Here is a 20,521-nt window from a genome sequence, read left to right as displayed (position 1 = left end):
CTGATAAAGAAAAACAGAAGTTCACAGAAAGGTGCAAAAAAAGAATCACTTTAAAAAAAAGGGGAGGAAAGGAAATACCAATACACTTCAAAGAAAGGCTTCTATGGTGGAACTGGTCAGGAAATGGACAGCACTTGCATCTCAGAAAAATCTTAAGGTTTCACTTACATTTTGAAAGATTTCCAACCAGTTCTGCTTGAGGAAATAAAAACGGAAGAGAAAGCAGGTCAAGGAGAGAATTAGCAAAGAATATTTGCAGAAATAAAAAAGTTACACAGGCAGAGTGTTTAGGATATTCACAATATCAAAAGTCATGTACCCTGAAAGGAAATTATCTGATCTGTATCTTGATATGCAACAGCTCAAACACAAGATTAATTACTTATACCTGATGTTAGTAGATTAGTAAGAGTTGAATAAACTAATATCTAAAACATTTATATTCCACACGTGCCTCTGAAACTCTAAAGCTCTGCATTGCTCTTATACAATCATATGTTCACTAAGAAATGAATCTGTGATCTACTTACTTCTAGTTCCTTCAGAACTCCCCTTGGTTTCAGGAGACAGATTTTGGCTAGCTGAATCTATTTGTGCTCCCAGTTCTAGTTATGCCTCTAAGTTTGTTACTGAAACAGTAAAAGATTTTTAAAACAAGTGCCTGCTCTGTGTGTGGATTATTTTTAAATTACAGAGGGGAAGAAAAGGTATTTAAGAATTCTGTGCTTACTGTAACAATGAGAGGAATTTTTGTTGTTGTTCAGAACTTTATTTCAAAATTTCCAGAAACTGACGTATTTTCATGTTTTACAGCAGTGGCTTGCCCTTTCAGGAAAGTCCATGGGACAATCTCTAGATCATTTCGTCCTGCTGACATGGACATTTTATTTGCTTGAGATCTGAACCTAAAGCACTGCGTACAGATTCTTCTTAGAATATTTCTGTCTGGGTGTAGCACAATCCTCAAGCAGTGCATAGGTAAGTTTGGACTTTTGAAAGTCCAACTTCATTCCCATGGTTAATGGTTACGACGAATTCTGCCACAAATATAATCAGAAGTCAAGTGGGACTCACAGCAGCTGGATCTCAAACAGTAAAGAAATAATGTCTTTAACTGATAGCTAAAAAAAAAAAAAAGAGAATCACATTCTGTTTGCAAAGTGGCAAAAAGTTTTGCTGAAAAATACTCACTGTATTCCACCCTTAAGATAGGTGTATTCCTTTGATGAACACAGAAAACCTATGTGGATTTTAAATATCACCTTAATCTACCTCTGATCCTTCTGGATGACAGCTACTGTGTACCCAGAGGTGACAGTTTTGGTATGTAACTGGAAATACCCAGTTAGAAGATACAAAGAAAGCAGTACAGGTAAGCTGGGTTTGTAGATTTTGACAAGTTCCAGGTTTGCTAAAAAAAAAAAAAACAAAAAAACCCCACTCTTCTTTTATTTCAAAGGGAAATTCAGGACAGTCAGAGCTTTTGGCTACAGGTAGTTGAACTGCTTCTTAAAACCACTACACACCAGCAGACAGGAGGATGAGCAAGCATATGGAAAAGTAAGTGGTGCTTGCTGTATGATGAGATTCTGTCAGGGGTTACTGAATTGAAAGCCAACAAGTTGCTCACACTGGTGACAGCAGCTCTTACAAAGGTACTTCAGAACATAATTGTATACAAAGGACCACAGGAAATGTGAGTCATGCACTGCCAGCAGTATCAACAGCAGATCTGAAGTTAAGCCAAATACAGCCCTCTGCATTTTGCAAAGAAAGAATAATCCAGTTAGTTATCATTATTATCCTTTAGTTACTAATGGATTCCTTTGACTCCCAAGGATAACCGATCCTGCCTGTTACAGGTGGAAAGGGGAATGCAATGCAAGGATGACTTGGGGTTTGTTAAGCTGATCATGACAGTAATAAGCAAAAGCATTAAGAAGATGCAATTAAGAATTTATAAAAGGAAATACCTACCAATTCCTTTATCTAAGCAAAAATAATCATTCACAGATAATATAAGTGAATAATAAGAATTGTACTTATGCTTTGGCATCTATTCTGCACATGTTACTTAGGTTTGGTGTATTTAATCACTGCTTGAATGGCTGCTTCAAGGGAAGAAAAATAAGCAAAAAATAAAGCTAACATGAAAAATAAAGTCACAATAATTAAAATTACACCTGAGGAATAATCCAGTAATCACCCTATAAATTTAGAGTGAAAATAATCCTAAATAACAATCTTTCATCTTCAAATAAAGTTAGGCACAAAATTCATCTTCAAATAAAGTCACACTCCAGTGACCAGGAGGTGCATAAGGAACTGTGGCATTAATAGCAGAAGAAGAACAGGTATTTTAAAATCTGCTCGTGATGAAGTAGGTAAACTTTGTTACCATTGCATTTTTGGGCATTATGCTGATTTCTGGTTTGCTTTTATTTTTAAATTTTTTTTTCTTCCCCTCCCTCAAAATCAAGGAAGAGCAGTAGCTCTGCCAGTGTGGATGCACTTGCTCTCCCCAGGAAGAGGGAACATTTTATCTTGGAAACCTCAATAGAATATTTATTTCTTTTTACTGAGGGAAATTCCCTAGGAAGCTTGTTTGCAATTTACCGATCATTGTGAAATTCCTCAAGAATGCTGATGTTTAACCCCAGCCAGCAACTACGTACAATGCAGCTGCTTGCTCTTCCCCAGTCCATGCAGCACGGGGAGGAGAATTTGACATAAGAACACTTTAGTAATTGCAACAAAGTAAATAATAACAACAGTAACAATGATGTTGTTACAACGATGACAATGAAAAGGGAGGAACAAAGGGAGGAATAATAGGAATAAAACACAAGAAAGACAAGGGATGCACAATACTGCTGCTCACCACTCACCACATCCCCCAGGAGCGATCAGCCCCTCCCAGCTAACTCTCCTGGTTTATATACTGGGCATGATGCTCTTTCGTACGGAATATCCCTTCGGCCAGTTTGGGTCAAGTTGTCCTGGCTGTGCTCCCTCTCAGTTTCTTGTCCACTTGCTCACTGGCAGAGCATGGGAAACTGAAAAGGCCCTGACTTGGGGTAAGCTCTATTCAGCAACTAAACCATTATTCTTGCACTAAATCCAACATACATCTCTGTACCAGTTAGTAGGAAGAAAATGAACTCTATCCCAGCCAAAACCAGGCAGAGAATGCTACAAATATTTGGTAAGAAAGAAGAATTGCAAAGAAAGGAAAAAACCCATGTAATATTCCATTAATTTTTATTTTTAACCTTCAATAATTTAAAATCCAAGGTATTTCTAATAAACACTACCAAAAGTAATCTAACCTATTACCTAGGCATACATAGCCTATAAATTTTTTTTTTAAATTATCACAGATATTTTGTAAAACATCTTCTGCAGAATAACCTGAACCAAATTACAAGGTCTGTGCCAAACAGCTGGTGAGATTCTCTGTTGGGTGAGAACCTCACCTCACCTCACAGTGGATCTGTCCACATCAGGCAAATGTGGCTCAGCAGTTCTACTGCACTGCAGCAGGACTCTGACATAGTCACAAACCACTCACACACTGTGGATAACCAGAGAAAATCACAAACATCATGGTGGAGGCTGTCTGCTGAATGTACTGAAATTGCAGTTCCAACAGTTCTAATGCTGGATCAATTTCCAAGCTTGTGCTCTTCCCAAGGGTTGATGTAATAGGTGACATCTGACTCAATGGAAGGTGATTGTTTATGGTAGAACTTCTTGCACCTTGCCAAGACACGTGATGGCAGATGCACTTGCCACTTTGACAGACTGTGCCTATAACACTGAAGTTCTCCTAGGAAAACAGTTAAAAAATATTTTCCAATGGATGACGATAAGAAGAGGAAGAGCTCACCTTCAAAGCTCAACTAACTCTTCGCTGCATGTAAAGAAATACTGGCTTTGCCTGCTTTCACTGAATACCTTTGTAAGTCAATATTTTCTTTTCTACATACTCAGACTATCACTGCATTTGCTTTTAGATTCTCTCAGGAAACTGTATGGGGATATGGTCTGCCAAAAATATATATGATGGATCTCATGTTAGAGACATGCTACACGCTGTGCAGCTTTGAAGCGTTATTTTTCCCTGCTGTCTTTGGGTGGGTCTTAGACTTGTCAGCCACAACATGGAAAATATGGATGGTAAACAAGCTAAAAGCGGTGTGAATAAAGTAAATAAAAAGCTACTGTCAAAACACATCCAATTATGCTCTGCAGTGGAGATTTAACACCAGAAGATGATTGTCAAAGTAAAAATAGTGTGGGATGCCTTTTCCATTTGTAGATTAGTTTGGAATGAAAGGCCTATTTGTGCAATTTAAGGCAAATGCACTACAAAATAATGAAGCTCTCTTCAAATTGCTATTCTTTATTCATGGAAAGTCATGTTTGTTAAATACATTTCAGTAGGGTTTTTAACACAAAGTACTTAATTCAATTGTACTTTATTTTATATATAAAAATATAAAGTAATTACATGTAATTACAAGGGAACAGCAACACATTGATACCTTGTACAGGTATAAAATATGCCAATGCATTCAGTCACACTGTCAAAGATGAATAACACAGTAAACTTTCCAACTGATGGAAGCTAACACACCAGAAATCACAGATTTCAGCAATTTAGTCCAGTGCTATGGTTTTGGTCTCCTTGCTGAATAACATATGAGTCAAAACACTTCACCTAATTACAACTGTGAATTTAACCCAAGACCAAACTTTTTCTTACTCTGTTTTGGCATTAATGACACTGCACAGCAGGACAACATCCTGCAAGTCATTTGCACCAGTTTGGGGGACAACAAAACCAAAGAACATTAAGATATTGAGGAAATAAACACAAAAATTAAATAAACAGCTCAGACAGAAAGGAAGTGCCAATAGAAGACCAGCACCTTACAAAAGAACCTGTAACTTCTAGACATGGTAACTAAAGAAGAACAGTTAAAAGGTTTAATTTATTATGCAACAATCCTCTACCAAGAAAATGCTACAGGTGCCCTGTATGAATGATGAAAACTACCATCTTTAAGTGGCTTTAGGCCTTTCATTTACAGCACCAAAAGACCTCTTCTCAAGAAAATACATACTTGAGTAAAAACTTCTTAGAAAGAAGCTGTCTGGCTTCTCAATATATAGCCAGAGGCACACAATTTTTGCAGAACTGTAACAGGAGACTGCACCACCTCCCATGCCTGCCCAGACCTCCCTCCTGGTGAAAGCTAGAAGAGGAAATCAACCTTCCTGCACCTAAACAGGTCTGAAAACATCCCCTGCCAGCCTGACTGGGGCATCATCCTCTGTGCAGGAATGACAGCTCAATCTGAGCAGTACTCCCACTCTTAATTGCAAAAGAAGGCTGCATGGATGCTGTGGTAAATTCCCCCTGTTGCACATTATAAGCAGAAGTTATTCTCATGAGATGCCATGAAACCTCAACCTGACAGGTCCTATTTAGCCCTGCGTATCTGAGGAGAGGAACAGGCACCAAGAAACAATGTCATTTTTACAGTAAATGATAACAGAAGTATCCAGTTTTGAGAGGACCAGATGATATTCTAAGAGGTATTGTGAATCCAGATTGATCTTCTTCCTAAAGAAATTCGGAATCTTATTATCCCTGAGGGAGGCAAGGCAAAACTGCCTGCTGAACTCTCTTTGTTGCAGAGAGTCCCTTAACTTCTCACGAGGCTTTCATGCCTCTTGTCTGTGCCAAATCCCCGCCTTTCAAAAATTGAAAGAGGGTATATTGCAGGAGCCTTTAAATATGAGCAGACATCATGCACACTAGGAATAATATTCATAGCAAGCTATTTCTAATACTGCCTAAGGCTGGAGAACAAAAAGAATTAGAAATGTCTGCATTAACTAATTATAAATGATTTTCTGTGAGACAGAGCAAAAAGAACATAAGCAAGGGAGGGGTAAAATCCCTAATTTCTCAACTCTACATTAGGAGGTAGCTGGTAAAGATCCTGTTCTCTACCTGCTGGGGAAAAACATACGAAATAGTCCTCTGAAAAACACCTAAAATTTAACTATATACAGATTTACAGCATGGCAATTTGAGGATGCCTACACAGAATTAAGTTTTCAAGTGGCCTGGAAGTAAAACAGTTTTATCTCCTCCACGAGTCAACCCTGATTATGAAACAGGATCTAAGCAAGAAATGCAGATAAACTCTACAGAGAATATTCAGACCACTACGTCCTCCATTTAGCTTGGACACCTCATAAAAATGATATATAATTAATGACCCAGTAGTCCCACAGCTCTGCAATCCCCACTGGAGCAGAACACAAGTCCTGGGTAAAGCCAGCAGCAAAGTTGATGCAGAGGTTGACCTCTGCTGCCAGCAAGGCCAGGCTGTGGTAAAGGCAGATGGAGGGAACTCCACAGAATTCTGGAGGATGACCCTTGGGGTTGCATCCCTTCAGTGTAGCAAATGTGAAAAACAGATGACAAAGTTGCCAATCCAAAAATATGGGGTTTATTTCAATTAGTGTTTTGCCCTCTATGCATTTTAAGCATCAAGAGTACACAAATGTCACAGGCTCTCTCTGTCTCTCATTCCATTTATTGGATGGAAATACTGCACCCAAAGGGCTAGACACTGATTCTGAAAAGGGATAAAAAAATGGAGTAACTGGGTATAAAATCCCAAGTAAATACTAATGAAATAAGAGCTTTCAAGATACTTTATTTCATTGTCTTGCAGCCATTTCCTGAGAAAAGAGGATGTAATTGGAACAGCCCAGCAAAGTGGGGTCAGCACTAATTATGAAAACCCACCCAGAATACACCACTACATGAGCTGAAATAGCTTTTGCAGATACTGAGAGTTCTGAAAGAGAAGGGCACTGGCAGAACACTTGACCAAATTAATCTCTGTTGCGACTGACTGAAAATGGAGTTACACCCGAGGCAAATTGTTCTTCCACCAATAAACCAGTACTTTGCTTTAAGCTAAGCAAACCATGGAACCACAGTTCTGACTGTCATCACTAGATGTCTCTTACTGCCCTGCTTCCTGAGATAGTTGAGTATATCTTAAACAACATTTAACCCTTGAATGTTTTGCTATAACCTTGAAATAAAACTTTAGTGAAAGAAACAGCCTCATAAAGACCCAAGTTAATAACAACATGACAGCTTTGTGTTTTGATATCTTTCAGGGTTTGCTTTAATATTATTGATATTCTTCTCTCTGGTATTTAATCCAGGAAAAGGTTTTAAGAAAAAGAGGGGTGGGAAAAGCAGGAAAAATCATCTGAACTTAGAGGAACAGTCCACAGCAGGATGTTCTCACTATAAACTGTCTGCTATTTGCTAGTGAAAATAAAACTGCTTCTTACAAACCAGTGTGCAACACAGATATGCCATGACTACATTGCAAAGAATGATAACCCAAGAATTTTAGGTGGCAGAGTTTTGTTTCGTTTAGAACCTCAGAAGTATTAGTAAGCAGCAAAGTATCTGTTGACCAGAGCTTACAAATACTTTGACACTTTCTGCAAAACACTGATTTATTTCATACAGATCCCACAATGAGCCACTCTTACCTTACTGCGACAGCCATGCTTCCTATAGGGTTGATTGGCAATGGCCTGGCTCCAGGAAATATTCCTCTACTCAGTACTCGAGCTCCATTTTGTATCACTCCCGAAGGAACTAAAAACAAAACATAAAACATTTTTTTCTTTGAAAAGAAATGTCAAAAATTATGGGAGCACAACGTGGAACTTAAGTTTTTCAATGCACTGAAAAATCATTAGAGAGGCTTGAGCAATACACTGCTTACCTTGGACATCTCAGCCTCAACTCTTCTGAGTGCCGTGCTACTTTCAATGCTACTTTCACAGCAACCAATGATAACATGGCTTGTGAAAGCCACTGCCTGACCTAATTGCTGCAAATCATTCCTTGTACAATTGAATCACTTTTGTTTTGTAATTGCCGTTCTGCTGGGAATGCATGTGCTTAGAGTCAAAACCATCTACAAGCACAGATGAAACTATTTTGTCTACAAAAAGAAACAATGACCCTTTACAGATAAACAGAACATAAGTACTTCATTGCAAGAATACAGTTCACAGCTTTTTATCATCCCAGTTTACTTTATGATCAAGCAATCTCTTGGCCTCTGCCTCCTGCAAAATAAAATATTAACTACAAATATGTATTTACCAGGAAAGGAAAGAGAAGAGGGTAAAAAGGCATTATGTCCACGGCACTAATTAGCCCCTCTCTCTGGCCATCAATAACCTCTGTCACCCAGTCTGGCAGCACAGGGATGGGTCACAGCCCAGCCTCTCCCATCCAACATGGCACACAGATGCCACTGACACCGAACTGTGCAGGTATCGGCCACTACAGATGAGAGACTTTACTGGGGCCTTTTAACTTGGCTGTGTATCAAAAACTGCAGCTCTCGCCAACAAGGTTTTAACCCAGTACTTATTTTCTACTATGCAGACATGTTCCTGTGCACTGCTCAGGCCAGGGCAGCCAGCCCTGCAGCTGAATGAACAGAGAAGCACTACCAAGGCACCACCAAAGGAAGAGTCACCTTAGCAGGTCTCAGAGTTCTCCTCCTCCACTGTGAGATGCAGGACTCTTGAATACAGTTCTTAGCCTAGGCACTTACCAGGGACTGACTTAGACGCAATGGCATTTGTTTGCACAGATATTATGTCCCTTCAGGCTGGAGCAGTAACCTCCAACCTCCTGTACCCCAACTTGCATCTTTGACATCCATAGCTAGCCAGTTCGCTCACTTTCTGCTTACTGTAAGTCATCATTCATACCATAACTTCCCCTAATGGGGAATGTCCGAAAAGAAAACGATGATCATTACTCTGGGTATATTATTTTTAACCATATAGATACTATATAAACACATACAAGATAAATGTAAACCGTGTCACTTTATAAACATCCACAGAATTTATTTTTAAACAAATTACAAAGAGACTAGAAAAATTATTCAGCTTAAGAATCAACACATACACTTTACATGCTCACCTTCAAATACTCCCCCCCCCCCAAAATGTAAGTGTATTCTGAGGTAGAGGAATATTGGCTCAGAAGTATATTAGTTCTAAACTGCTGAGATACACTTCAACTTCCTATTAACACCAAGCCAGATCCACAACTCCCTTCCTGCTGTCCTGGTGCTCACCTTGTTTTACTCCAGACCACACAGATTAGTTCTGGGAAAATAATTTTCTTTCTCCTGCTTGTCAGAGTACATCACTTCCCTGAACAAATCCTGTCCCTGTGTTACACCCACCCTTGCTTTTAAGCACCTCTGAAGAACAGGTCATTTATATTTAGGTGCTTAAGTACAGCCTCAAATGGCTAAAATTACAGTACCTACTTTATAACAAGTTGGGTCAGCTTTCAATGACCAAAATAATTTTAAAATTGCATTTTGCTATTTATACTTCATTATTTTGTACACTCTTTCCTCCAGCAGTAGTTCATGAGAAATCAATCAAATGTTTCACTCAGGGGACACTATGAGGCTTTCGATGCTCTGATGTTTGGGTTTGTAGATACTGTAGAGCAATGTTATCTTGGTAAAGACTCCAAAATCTGAATTTAATATTATTATTTGTTTCAACAGCATGATTTTGAGATGGTTGAAACACAAGTGTCATGAAAGAAAAGTAGTCTGCTCAAGGCTAACCTAAAATACACAGATCATAGATAAATTCAAAGCAACAGATAAACGTGCTAAATACCAAAATATCAATAAAAGGACATAATTTCCAATGGGTATGGTTTTCTAACAAAGCTTTTAAGAGGGACAGATTTTATACTGCACTACACAGTATGGCTTCTTTCCATTTACTAAGTCTTGTTAAAAGAAATGAACCAAGAGTTTTGATAAGGATTTTGACCAAGGAAGATCTGGGAATTTTCTCTATACTATGATACAAACCATAGAGTTTTGTATTGAAATGAAATATTTATGCAAACGCACGGAACCACATGTCAGTTAGCTATGGATATGGTCTAAATATACACACTGTAAACCTTCAAAGCAAACATAATGTAAGTTCTACTGCAAAAAGAGAGCAACAGGCTCCTTGATGCCCAAACTCTTCTTTCCACAGTTACCATATAATTATCCTGGTCTGCTAGCAGAGTTAGCTGATGTCTTATTTTATTCTTCTACCCTCTCCTTCTGCCTTATTGACAAATCCCATTGCTTCTTCAAAAACTCTTGTTTGCTTCCTCATCAATTCTATAAAAGTAGTCTTCTGTCTTTTCTTCTTTACCTTTCCTGAATTTCCTTTTTTTCCTGCACTCCTATATATATATATATATATAAATAGATAGATAGATAGATATAGATATAGAGATATCAATATATGTAATACACTGCCAAGTCTCACAACTTAGACCTTCTATACATTGACATCCACACTGGAACCCACACTCCATGTTCCTTGACACTTTGCAGGTTTCTAAGTCACAGTGTGCTACCCAGGAAACACTCTCCTCCAAAGGCTTCACATTTAAAACATTCCCACCTCAACACACATGCACGCTCCACATATTCCTTTCAAGGATTAACAAATGATTGAAAATAGAGAAAACCTGCTGTCTTCTGAAAATATCCCCAAAAAGACAATTTGGTATTTTCTTCTGCCTATGAAATTCTCTTAAATGATGTCTGGTCAGTGCCATATGCCACCACTCACTGAAAAGCTTCAAGGCAGAAGAGGCCTTAACTATAATGCTGTGATTCTAACTTTTCTTTGAAGTACACCACAACTCTGTGTGCTGAAATGATCACTCAGAATTCAATAACTATTCCAGCTTACAACAGTAGTGTTATTGTTACTGATTTTTGGCTTTGTTTCCCCAAACTCTGAATTATGATGCAGCAATACCACTACAACACACAGACAGACAAACAGAAAGGTGATATGCAATGGATCACTGAAGGAGGACACTGCTCAACGCAGTGTATCCTTTAGTAAATATCTAGAACCATAAAGAAAACAGACCCAAACATCCCAACTTGCTGGTACATTAGTTTCTGTAGCATTTCAAACCTAAAATGAAAAGCAGAATCAAAATAATTCAATGGTGAAACGTATTAATTTCTAGTTATCCACATAACCAATATGCCACTGTAAGCCGGATCTTTCTTGCTCATGCATCTCTACTTACAACATTTAAAGCATCAATACTCATCCTTCTCAAAAACTACAATTACTGAATTGTAAACTACTAATACATTGTCCCTGATACCCACACACTTTTCCTGCCTTTGTGCAAGATGTATGAAGATGGCTACTTATATCCAAGGAATTATTTCTACATCTTGGTGCTTTTGAAAGGTCGTGGATTATTTACTGGAAATTACCTGGTGCTTTTATTTCAAAGATACATTTACGCCTTACAAGCTTTAATTACGTTTCAAGCACATAACTTTGAGGTGAGGTACTTATATTTGAGATTGAAGATTCAAAGTGTAGAGGCAAGATAATTTACTCCAAGCCATTTCATCAATCACTGCCATCCTGGACTAACACCTTACAGTCCAGACCCCTCTCTTCTAATGCTTCTTTAACCAACAGTACAGGCAGGTTACATGGTTCCCAATGCCTAGACAGAAGTGTGAAATGTAATTTACACCTTTTCTGTGCAAGTGAAAAGAGCCGTTTATGTCTGAGAAGCTCAGCTCAAGAAAACAATGCAAAAAGACCTGTGTGTCTCTTTGATGAAGGTTTCCTCTTTCACGAAATGTTCCTAATGAAACATAAGAGTCTGAAACAACAAAATCATTATTCACTTTTCAACTTTCATCACTGCTATGTTCTCATTCTGCTCTCAGGAAACTTAAACCCAGGAAACACTTCCACTGGAGTAGAGTTCAACTGTGTACAGAGAATCTGCTGCATGAATGGGGAGATGATTTTTGGATCTTATGCTGCTTATGTCAAAAATCAAGACTGCATCTCTGAAATTTTCCAAGGGGAAAAATCTGTCTTTTGTAGCAAACATTCATGCTATAGTTTAAAAGAAATTTAAGTGAATGACGTCTAGGAGAACGTATCAGAATCTGAATCCATGAAGACACTCTGTTCAGCTACTGTTAAAAGGATTCAATAAAAGCCCTTCAAAAATCCAGTACTGTTTTGTAGCCTGTAGGTGGAAAATAAGTAGATGGCCATATGATCACTCCATAGTCAGAGCAGGACTGTCTTAATCCAGAGCATGGTCTTGAGAGCACATTAGCTGAGTAGAATATCGCAAACTATGGACTTCTTTCACCACATCTCTTAACAGACTGCATCCATAATCTCTTATTTGCAAGTGTGTGTGCAGATGAAGCAAGCTTTCCCCCTCCAGCTGAGACAATCACCTCATCCAAGACCTTCACAACAATCAAAACCACGTCAGACTGTGTCCTTCTCTGAAGGGGGAAGGACATTGTTAAACATAAAATGTAGCAATTTGGAAAACCTGAAATGGAAAAGAAGGAGGAAACACGCAATGGATAGAGTCACAAGACACACTGACACCCCAACAGCTCAATAAAAAAGAAAACTAACTTTCTTGGTTAAATGTTGGCACATGGAAGTTAAACATCAGCACTGAGTGAGATTTACTGTCAAAGAAACGAAGAAGAAAGGGGTAACAAACATAACATGCTCTTTGTGTCATCTGGGAAACAAACATACACTACATTAAAATGTCTAGCTCAAGGTAGCCAATACTTAGTAAGAAAGACTGAATAGTATTTATTGAAAATGAACTTTAAAAAAGTGGAATATTAAGAGTGTGAAAGTATCTTGTAGGGACGGACTGGTTCTTTGCTTCTTCTGCCATCATGTGACACATGCATTTATCTCAGGGCTCTCATCCCTGACCCATCTCTTGTAGCATAGATGAAATTATTATAGACAAGAGGTACTAAATTTCTGCTAAAATCTGTCAGCTTCAGCTCTTTTCTGCCAAGCTCTTCTTCCAGTACAGAGTTTAGCAGAGTACTTTATCTCAGGCTACAAGAACTGAAAATCAGAAATTGCTGATGATGTATAATTGATGGGACATTAGAAATTGCCAAAAGCAAGTATTATCTGCCAAATGAGTAACTTTATTCACTTCAACTATCTTATCTCAGGCATAAATTTGATGCCATCTGCCTAACTTCTATTTTACTGCTCAAAAAACCCCATGAATCTAGGATGCATCCAAAAAGCCATTTATTCTAAACAAAAATTTGAGGTGGGGAGAGATATATATCCTGATAATCCTATCCCACTTGTATCTTGTCCAAGAGTATTATGAGGACTAGGAAGAAAGAAGTAGAAAGTATTTAATGAAAGTAAATTTTCTTTTCAATTCTATTCCATCACTTCAATGACTTAATACATAAACACCAAAGTAAGAAAAAAATAACAAAAACCCACTACAACTGGAATGGGAAAGTTTGAACCTTATGAAAATGTCTTTTCCTAGTTTTTGTTTTAAAATGAAATTGTCAAGAAAAATAGCTTTATGAGACATTTTACTGATAATGATTTATCATTTTCTGATATTAAAAGTTAGACTGGAAGCTGCCTACTAAGTTATAATAAGTGACTTGTTCACAAGCAGAATAAACAACATTAGAGTTCTCAAGTTTCATATACAGTAAAAATGTCCCAAGAAAACAGCATGTCTATTTTATCCTATTTGGAGAATTTCTTACTGTCATTAAGGCAATTTTATTTAGGTCTTGATTCTTGTATATGTACCTTCCACATATAAAATCCACTTGCACTGGCTTAAACAGCAAATTTCATATGGTTAAATTTTTAGTATAGTGGAAAAGTGGAAAAGATCTCTTTAGGGAATTATTTCTCCTCCTACCAAATTTAGAATATATGTATCTAGTCTGGGGTTTAAATGCTTTCAAACAAAGATTATTAAAGATTTGCAAACCATAGAAACACTAGTTTCACCCTTGGAAAACTTGCTTTTTTAGAAACACCAAGCAAAACTCCATGCTTGTATCTTCCCAAACATCTCCACCACAGCACTTCAGTCTCCTATAAGGAACCACCCACAAAAACAGTGTTGCAAAGTCTTCTGAAGGCCAGCCCTTTCCAGTCAACCTGAATGAGTAGTGATGAGTAGTACTGAAACAAGAAGATGTTCAGAGCTGAGAGGACTCTCAGGTTCCTACCCAAACTTTTTCTGTGAGCAGTTTTATAGCTATTTGCAGCTTTAGCTTGAGAAATATACTTCCATTTATGTGCAATTCACAAATTACACAGAAATGGGCAAAGGACATGAATTTGAAGCTATGTGTAATAGCACTGAGTAAGAAGCTTCTTGAATTAAATCAGTATTTCCAGGATAATCCCTAGGACCATGGCACTGTTCACCAGCAGTAGCAGCAATACACTACTCGTACTCGCTTCTTCACTGGTCCCTCCTGAAGAGCAAGTTCAGAATGACCTCACCAATTAAGAAGGTGTTGCTACTTACGTGCTTCCAGTGACTTGAATCTCAGGAATTTAAACATACTGCAAAATCACCAAAACTAATCTCCATTTTAATCATGGCAAACCACAATGGTTTGGCAAGACTGAATGACATGCCCAGGATGCTACACACTTCAGAGTAGGGAATGGTATGCTGTAGTGACAGCTGGTAATATTTACTTTCAAGACATTGGTAAGAACTGAAGTGTTGAAAACTTTTGTACAAAAAAACAATTGTACAGAACTAACCTATGGACTTCACTAACTTAATATGCATGATTTCTAAATTGAGCCCTACCATTTGTTCCCCATCCCTTTTTCCTCTTTGTGAAATAGATTCCCATCAGGGAAACAGGCCCAGAAATGTGATGCAACTTGCCCAAGATGGCCCAGACAGTACCCAGTCCCCTGCAGGTCAAGATACAGTTTTTAATGCAAATCACATATTTTGGAATTAATATTCATGAACTGGCTACCAACAAAAATCCAAACTATTTGTAACTTATGATAGTTGCTACTGAAGAAAGCAGGTGTTCCAGTTGCTGTTTCTTTTTAAACATAATTTAACCATACAAAACCTGATCAAACACAAGGACTTCAATAAACTGAGGCAAACGAAGTATTAAATCTATGTTCCTACATGCCCTTCCTTAACATATCATAGTGTCTTTCACGATTTAGCTCCTGGTGCCAGCTGGATTGTGTGTTTCAGTAGAAACTTGTACACAACTGGCTACTTTGAACTTCTGCCTTTAGTTACAATATAGAAGCACTTGGTCTGTAAATATACTGTAAAGTGTTAATAATTTAGAAATTGATTTCTGATGTTAACACTAACTATAATTGCATTATTGCTAACCTTTAGCAGCAAAATGAACAATCAATTTTGTGAGTCTATAAAGTAAAACCCACACAAACACAAAATAATCCTAACAACAGTGTTTTAGTCTTTTATTCTGCCTTTTTGGTTTTTGGAATGAAAACTAAAGAATGGTGGAACTGGGATAAATGGTAAGCAATGTTTGTCAGACAACATTTTAAGATTTCATATAAAAGGAAAAGTAAAGCTAAATAATCAATCTGTTACAAAGCAGGAATAGTTTCCTCTGGATTTTCTAATGCCACTGAGATGGGAATCTTTTCTGACAGACTATATTAAAAGAATTAATTTCAGTAAGACCTTGAATAATTGTTGAAGCTAACTTCAACCTAAAGATGCTTTTAGCACCCATATTGCCTAGATGAACACTGATTTTTATGCTGCTTGAAAAGCAAGATGTGTTCAAAGACAAAAGCCAAGACATGTAACTGTCCACAGAAAAAAATCCAGACTGTCACAATCTGCTTTGGAGGTATCCACTTGTCACAACAGTGGTTAAATATTTGTAGAATAGGTAAAGGTCTTAATGGACCAGTTTTAAACTTCTTGAGTTGCAGAGTTGTTATAAGGTAAACTGTCCTCAGGTTCTGCCTTCATCTGACTCTTTGCTGTGCCAGTAAGTGGCATGTTTGGAGTCAGACTCTCAGAGCAAAAGAATGTTTTCAGTCAGGTATTAACATGTGGCCAAGTAGCAAACTATGTCCTTCCCTTTTCATATCTTGTCTTCAGAGGACGGTGCACTTTGCAGCCCTTATGCAGATACTTGACACCACAGTCTGATACCAGCAACAGAACTCTCAGTCTTCAAGGGATCAAACAGTACCGGCACACTTAACTGCCCTGATCGCTCAGAGTTTGATTTACAGACCACTGCAGTCACTGACAGAGCAGAGAATGAACTGTGAGCTTCTAGATGATGCTCAACATTGTGGTGAAACTTTCATAAACAAACTGCCTTTCATTTGAGAACTAATCTCAAGTGTGATTTTTTTCATGCAATTATTTCTTAATGTGCAATAACAGTTAATTAAGTTGCCTAAGATTTTCCTAACATGGTACTTGAGTGAGACCCAACTGGAATTCACAGGACAGGCCCATTTACTTCCTCAAGGTATCCACTCATATTCCCCCCAAAATATTTCTCCTTTGTAATTTAGAAAACCTCTGAGGTTACAACAAAAACTTCTGCCCTTTCCTCCTGGCATTTCTAGCAACATCTAGAAGGATACATGAACTTCTGAACAGACCTTGCATTTGAGGTTAAAGGCACAGAGGAGGGCCTTGTTACTTGTGGACATCAAGAAAAGAGAAATGTGAATGAGGAGCCACCTTTTTGCTTTCATCTCCCTCTCACTTTTGACATCCTGACACAAGAGCCCATGGGGAAGGTGGCATGGAGGTAGAGATTAGCCAGCCTTCAAACTGTGACGTCTATGAGACACGTACTAAACACATTGTAGATTTAGGCCAAATTGGAGCCTAAAGAGACTGAGGAGAAAAAGACTCCAGGCAAATTTAGTGTATAAGATAAGAAAAAAAGAGCGTGTCCTTTAACGAGGCCTCAGGCCCAGGAGAATACACACAACGCGCGCTGTAGAACTGTATCAGCTGCTCGCAGGACATGTCGAGGAGCTGATCCAGGTCCACCCTGTGGTAAGTACATTTACAGAAGGTTCTCTTCTTCTTCTGCTCCATCTCTGCCATCTTTTCTGGGTTCTCTCTATATTCCCCAACTGAGGCCTCCCATTGTTGTAACTCAATCAGAGTAAAAGGAACTTCTATCAAAGTGCAGAAGTCTCCAAATCATTTCCACTGCAATGCTGGCAAACGTGCACATGATAAAAATTTGCAGTGTGTTTAGTACAAGTTTACTACTATGGATCTCCACTCTTTCTTGTTTGCAATCCTCTTCTATTCTCCAGTTTCCTCCAGGAGTTCATATTCCTCTGTGTTTTCCCCATCCTCTTCTACACACATACTGCTTTATGTCTCCTTTCCTCTCACATATACCCCTTTACCCCTGCGCTTTCATTCTACAGCAACTCCTTTCTTTCTCTTCTCTGCCCCACAAATTTGGCTTCTTTAAAACTGGGATCCTTTGGAAGATGTCTCATTTTATTCTTCCGACTAAGCCCAAGGGTAACCCCCTCTTCCCAATAAAATCTTTCCTTTTTCCTACCTACACAAAGAGGGGATTGGTCGCCCTTTTACCATGCACAGACCCTGAAGGCTGCTTAGGAGAGGACAAGGACCATTCTTTTCCTTCCAGAACAGAGAGTTTCTTGGTACATCATGCACTACTGAGAGAAGCTTCTCAAAAGGCATTCCTCTGGCAGGGTCACTAAGCAGGCTGACTGTATCTTTCCTTGGCTGCATTGGGAAATGCTTTGATGGTAATTGACTCTCTTCCCCAGGCAGAGTATCAAAGTGCAAATCACAGCTTCCCTTGGAATTTGGATTTGGTTGCCCAGGCTAGAACAATAGCAGTGACGCTAGACAGGCTTGATAATGGCTTCTATTTTAACTTCTGCCTTTATTTTTTACAGCTGCCTGTCACTTGGCATTACAACCGTGCTTGCTGACCAGCGATGTGTTTGTTTTCTTGCATTGCCTGTTTTTGTGCAGCTGTATTCCGCTATGGATTCCTTTAATATCTTCACTGCAAACTCTGTGGGCCAGGATGATTCCTGCAGTATTTGCACAGCTCAGTACAGTGAGGGCCAAGGCCCCTTCAGTGCTCTGTTAATACACAGCATCAAACCCTTAGGTCTGGTCACAGAAGAGGGAGGCCAGAGTTTTGGCAGGAAATGAGACCTCTCTTTGCTCTGTGTAGCTGCTACTGCCTTGCATCAGCCAGAGCAGCAAAAAAGGAAAACGGGCAGGATGTGTGCAAGGAAGGAGCTGAAACAGTGCCCAAGTGAATGGAAAGTATCCAGATGGCTGTGGTAACTCACACGATGGGAGTCAAATCAAAACAAAATGAAAACAAAACCATATGCCATGTACCCTTCACTCTCTTGCTCTCTCTCCCTGCCTTTCTCCTGGCTGTTGCCCCAGGTCTTTCTATCAGTATGGATAATAGTATGCTACTCATTTAAGTGTATGTCATGAATAACAATAACCCCTCTTTTACATTAGAGATCATGGATTAATATTATTCATGTAACAAAGAATGTAATATGAACCACAGAATTATACTCGTGTAAGGGTCAAGGAAGTGTAAGATTCTATAAGGGAAGGTATATTTCTTTATTAAATCCTTTTTATCTGGTATGCTGTATACTTATCAAAGAGAATATTAACTTTACACGTCTATGTTGCTATATGCTATAGAAATATCTACTCACAACCTGCTTGTATCTCAGGGGGAGTATTCAAAAGCATCATGGCAGTGGCAGCATCAATGTCAGGATCTGGAAAAATCAACCAATAAATACATTATTTACAACTGGGCTAATCTTCTTGCCCCCGTTGCTAAACTATAGGTTCAACCAAATCTCTGCAGTGAAAAGGTATGAGAGTTTATTATTCAGAGGGCTCGCTGATCACACACTGAATCTACTCACAAACTTGCATATGATCCCATTGCTACTTTTAAGTAGAGCACAGTGACCTGTGTCACCAAACCATACTCATGCTCGTATGTGCATGATACTTTTGTTGTCAGCCTCATCAACTCGATGTTTAATTCCGTGGAGAGTATTAAATTTCATTACTAAGGATCTGTGAAAGCAGGTGCAACATCACAATTTGTAAGCAACAGAGAGGCTGAGCTGACAGTAGAGCGGGAAACGTAAGGAATACCTACACTTGAGCAAGTACAGAAGATGACACTCAGTCATATTGATTTGTCAAGAAAGATTTCAGTGAAGTTTGAGAAAGTGTTGGAAGACAAACTGCTACAATTAAGGAAAAAAAAAGAAACTAGCATTTCATTGAAGCATTTGCATGCTCATCCATTGTCACTTTAATATAAGCAAAAATCATCAGCTGGTTGCTGTTATTCTTAAATTGGTTTCTGCATCCATCATGAACAGTCAGCTGACAGATGGTAAGTTATAGAGACAGAACAAAATATGATCCTTTTAGAACTATATTCACTTGCTTCACACACAACAGCTCGGCTGCTATGGAAATGCAGGTAGCTATGACAACAGTAAACAACCCCACAACGGCCACTGAATAAGCTGAAAAGAACATCTGCCCCAGCAAAGCGTCCCAGCTGCCCTGGGGCGCAACTTGCTAATCGTGCAGTGATGCCGTGTGACAGAGAAAGCCGCCTATGCCATGTCCAAATAAATGAAGTGTGCAATTGAAGCAGACATAAAAACGCACACCCTGGCCGACTGCTGCCTCTGCACGGCTAAACTGAATGACTAATGAGTATGCATTTGTTGTTTGGGGTTGTGTTTTTTTTTTTTTCCAGCTTGTCAGTATTTATACCAGATTACATACAAAAAAATTTAATTTACTGCTAATAGCTTCATGGCACTTTATTTTGGCTACTATGTCAGAAAATTGTTAAAAATATGTGTATTTTTGCTCTTCATATATTTCAAATCTATTCGCAGTGATGTGGTATAAAGCCCTGTAATTTATTAACAAGACAAATGACGTACACAGGATTTCAAAATCTGCTTAAGCCAAACAGAAATTCACTTCACTGGTGAATTAAAAAAAGGGATTTTTTTTAATTAGTTTAAGAATGTACTACTTTTCTGCGAATCGCTGCAAACACACTTCTAAAGGCTACTATATATTTAATTACTAAAATAGTAAAGAGAGAACCAGTGCAGCGGGTGTAAAACTGAAGCTGAAGCAGCAACAAACTTAATATAAAAGGTGCCCACGTAGAGGAAAGCAGGTGCCTGTGTCTCCTGGACAGGTCACCATACTCTTTTCCAACAGTCACCTGCATACTACTGAGAAAAGCAGCTTTACCAACTCATCTTTAAGTCTGAGGACACCTCAAAAGCAGCATTCCTGCCACAATTATCTATGCTGAAAGTGCCATTTCCAAACAGCTTCACTCCCAAACATGTGCCATGTTGCAGGAATGGGTCCATGTACCACACAGCAAGTGTGTGATATCAAACTGAAGAGGAA

At 38.6% G+C, this 20,521-nt stretch overlaps 1 protein-coding gene across 12 annotated transcripts in view; it reads right to left on the bottom strand.

Moving 5' to 3' along the window:
* Window positions 1-20,521, bottom strand: part of FOXN3 (forkhead box N3) — a 208,564-nt gene that overhangs the window by 9,882 nt on the left and 178,161 nt on the right. For 4 of the 12 annotated variants that reach the window (XM_050335353.1, XM_050335355.1, XM_050335352.1 and 1 more), the window contains exons 5-7: window positions 18,763-18,828; window positions 7,603-7,711; window positions 169-195 (exon numbers count right to left, since the gene is read on the bottom strand). In XM_050335353.1, coding sequence (XP_050191310.1) covers window positions 169-195; window positions 7,603-7,711; window positions 18,763-18,828 — 202 coding nt within the window. The remainder of the gene's footprint in view (window positions 1-168; window positions 196-7,602; window positions 7,712-18,762; window positions 18,829-20,521) is intronic. The other 8 variants (XM_050335357.1, XM_050335356.1, XM_050335358.1 and 5 more) reach the window with 8 other exon arrangements.

The sequence above is a fragment of the Myiozetetes cayanensis genome, unplaced genomic scaffold (genome assembly GCF_022539395.1).
Source record: "Myiozetetes cayanensis isolate MyiCay16 unplaced genomic scaffold, myiCay2020 scf6-25, whole genome shotgun sequence".
NCBI classification, from domain to species: Eukaryota; Metazoa; Chordata; class Aves; order Passeriformes; family Tyrannidae; genus Myiozetetes; species Myiozetetes cayanensis.
Note: the sequence above shows the minus strand (reverse complement) of the source record. Positions and strands in the feature narration are given on the sequence as shown.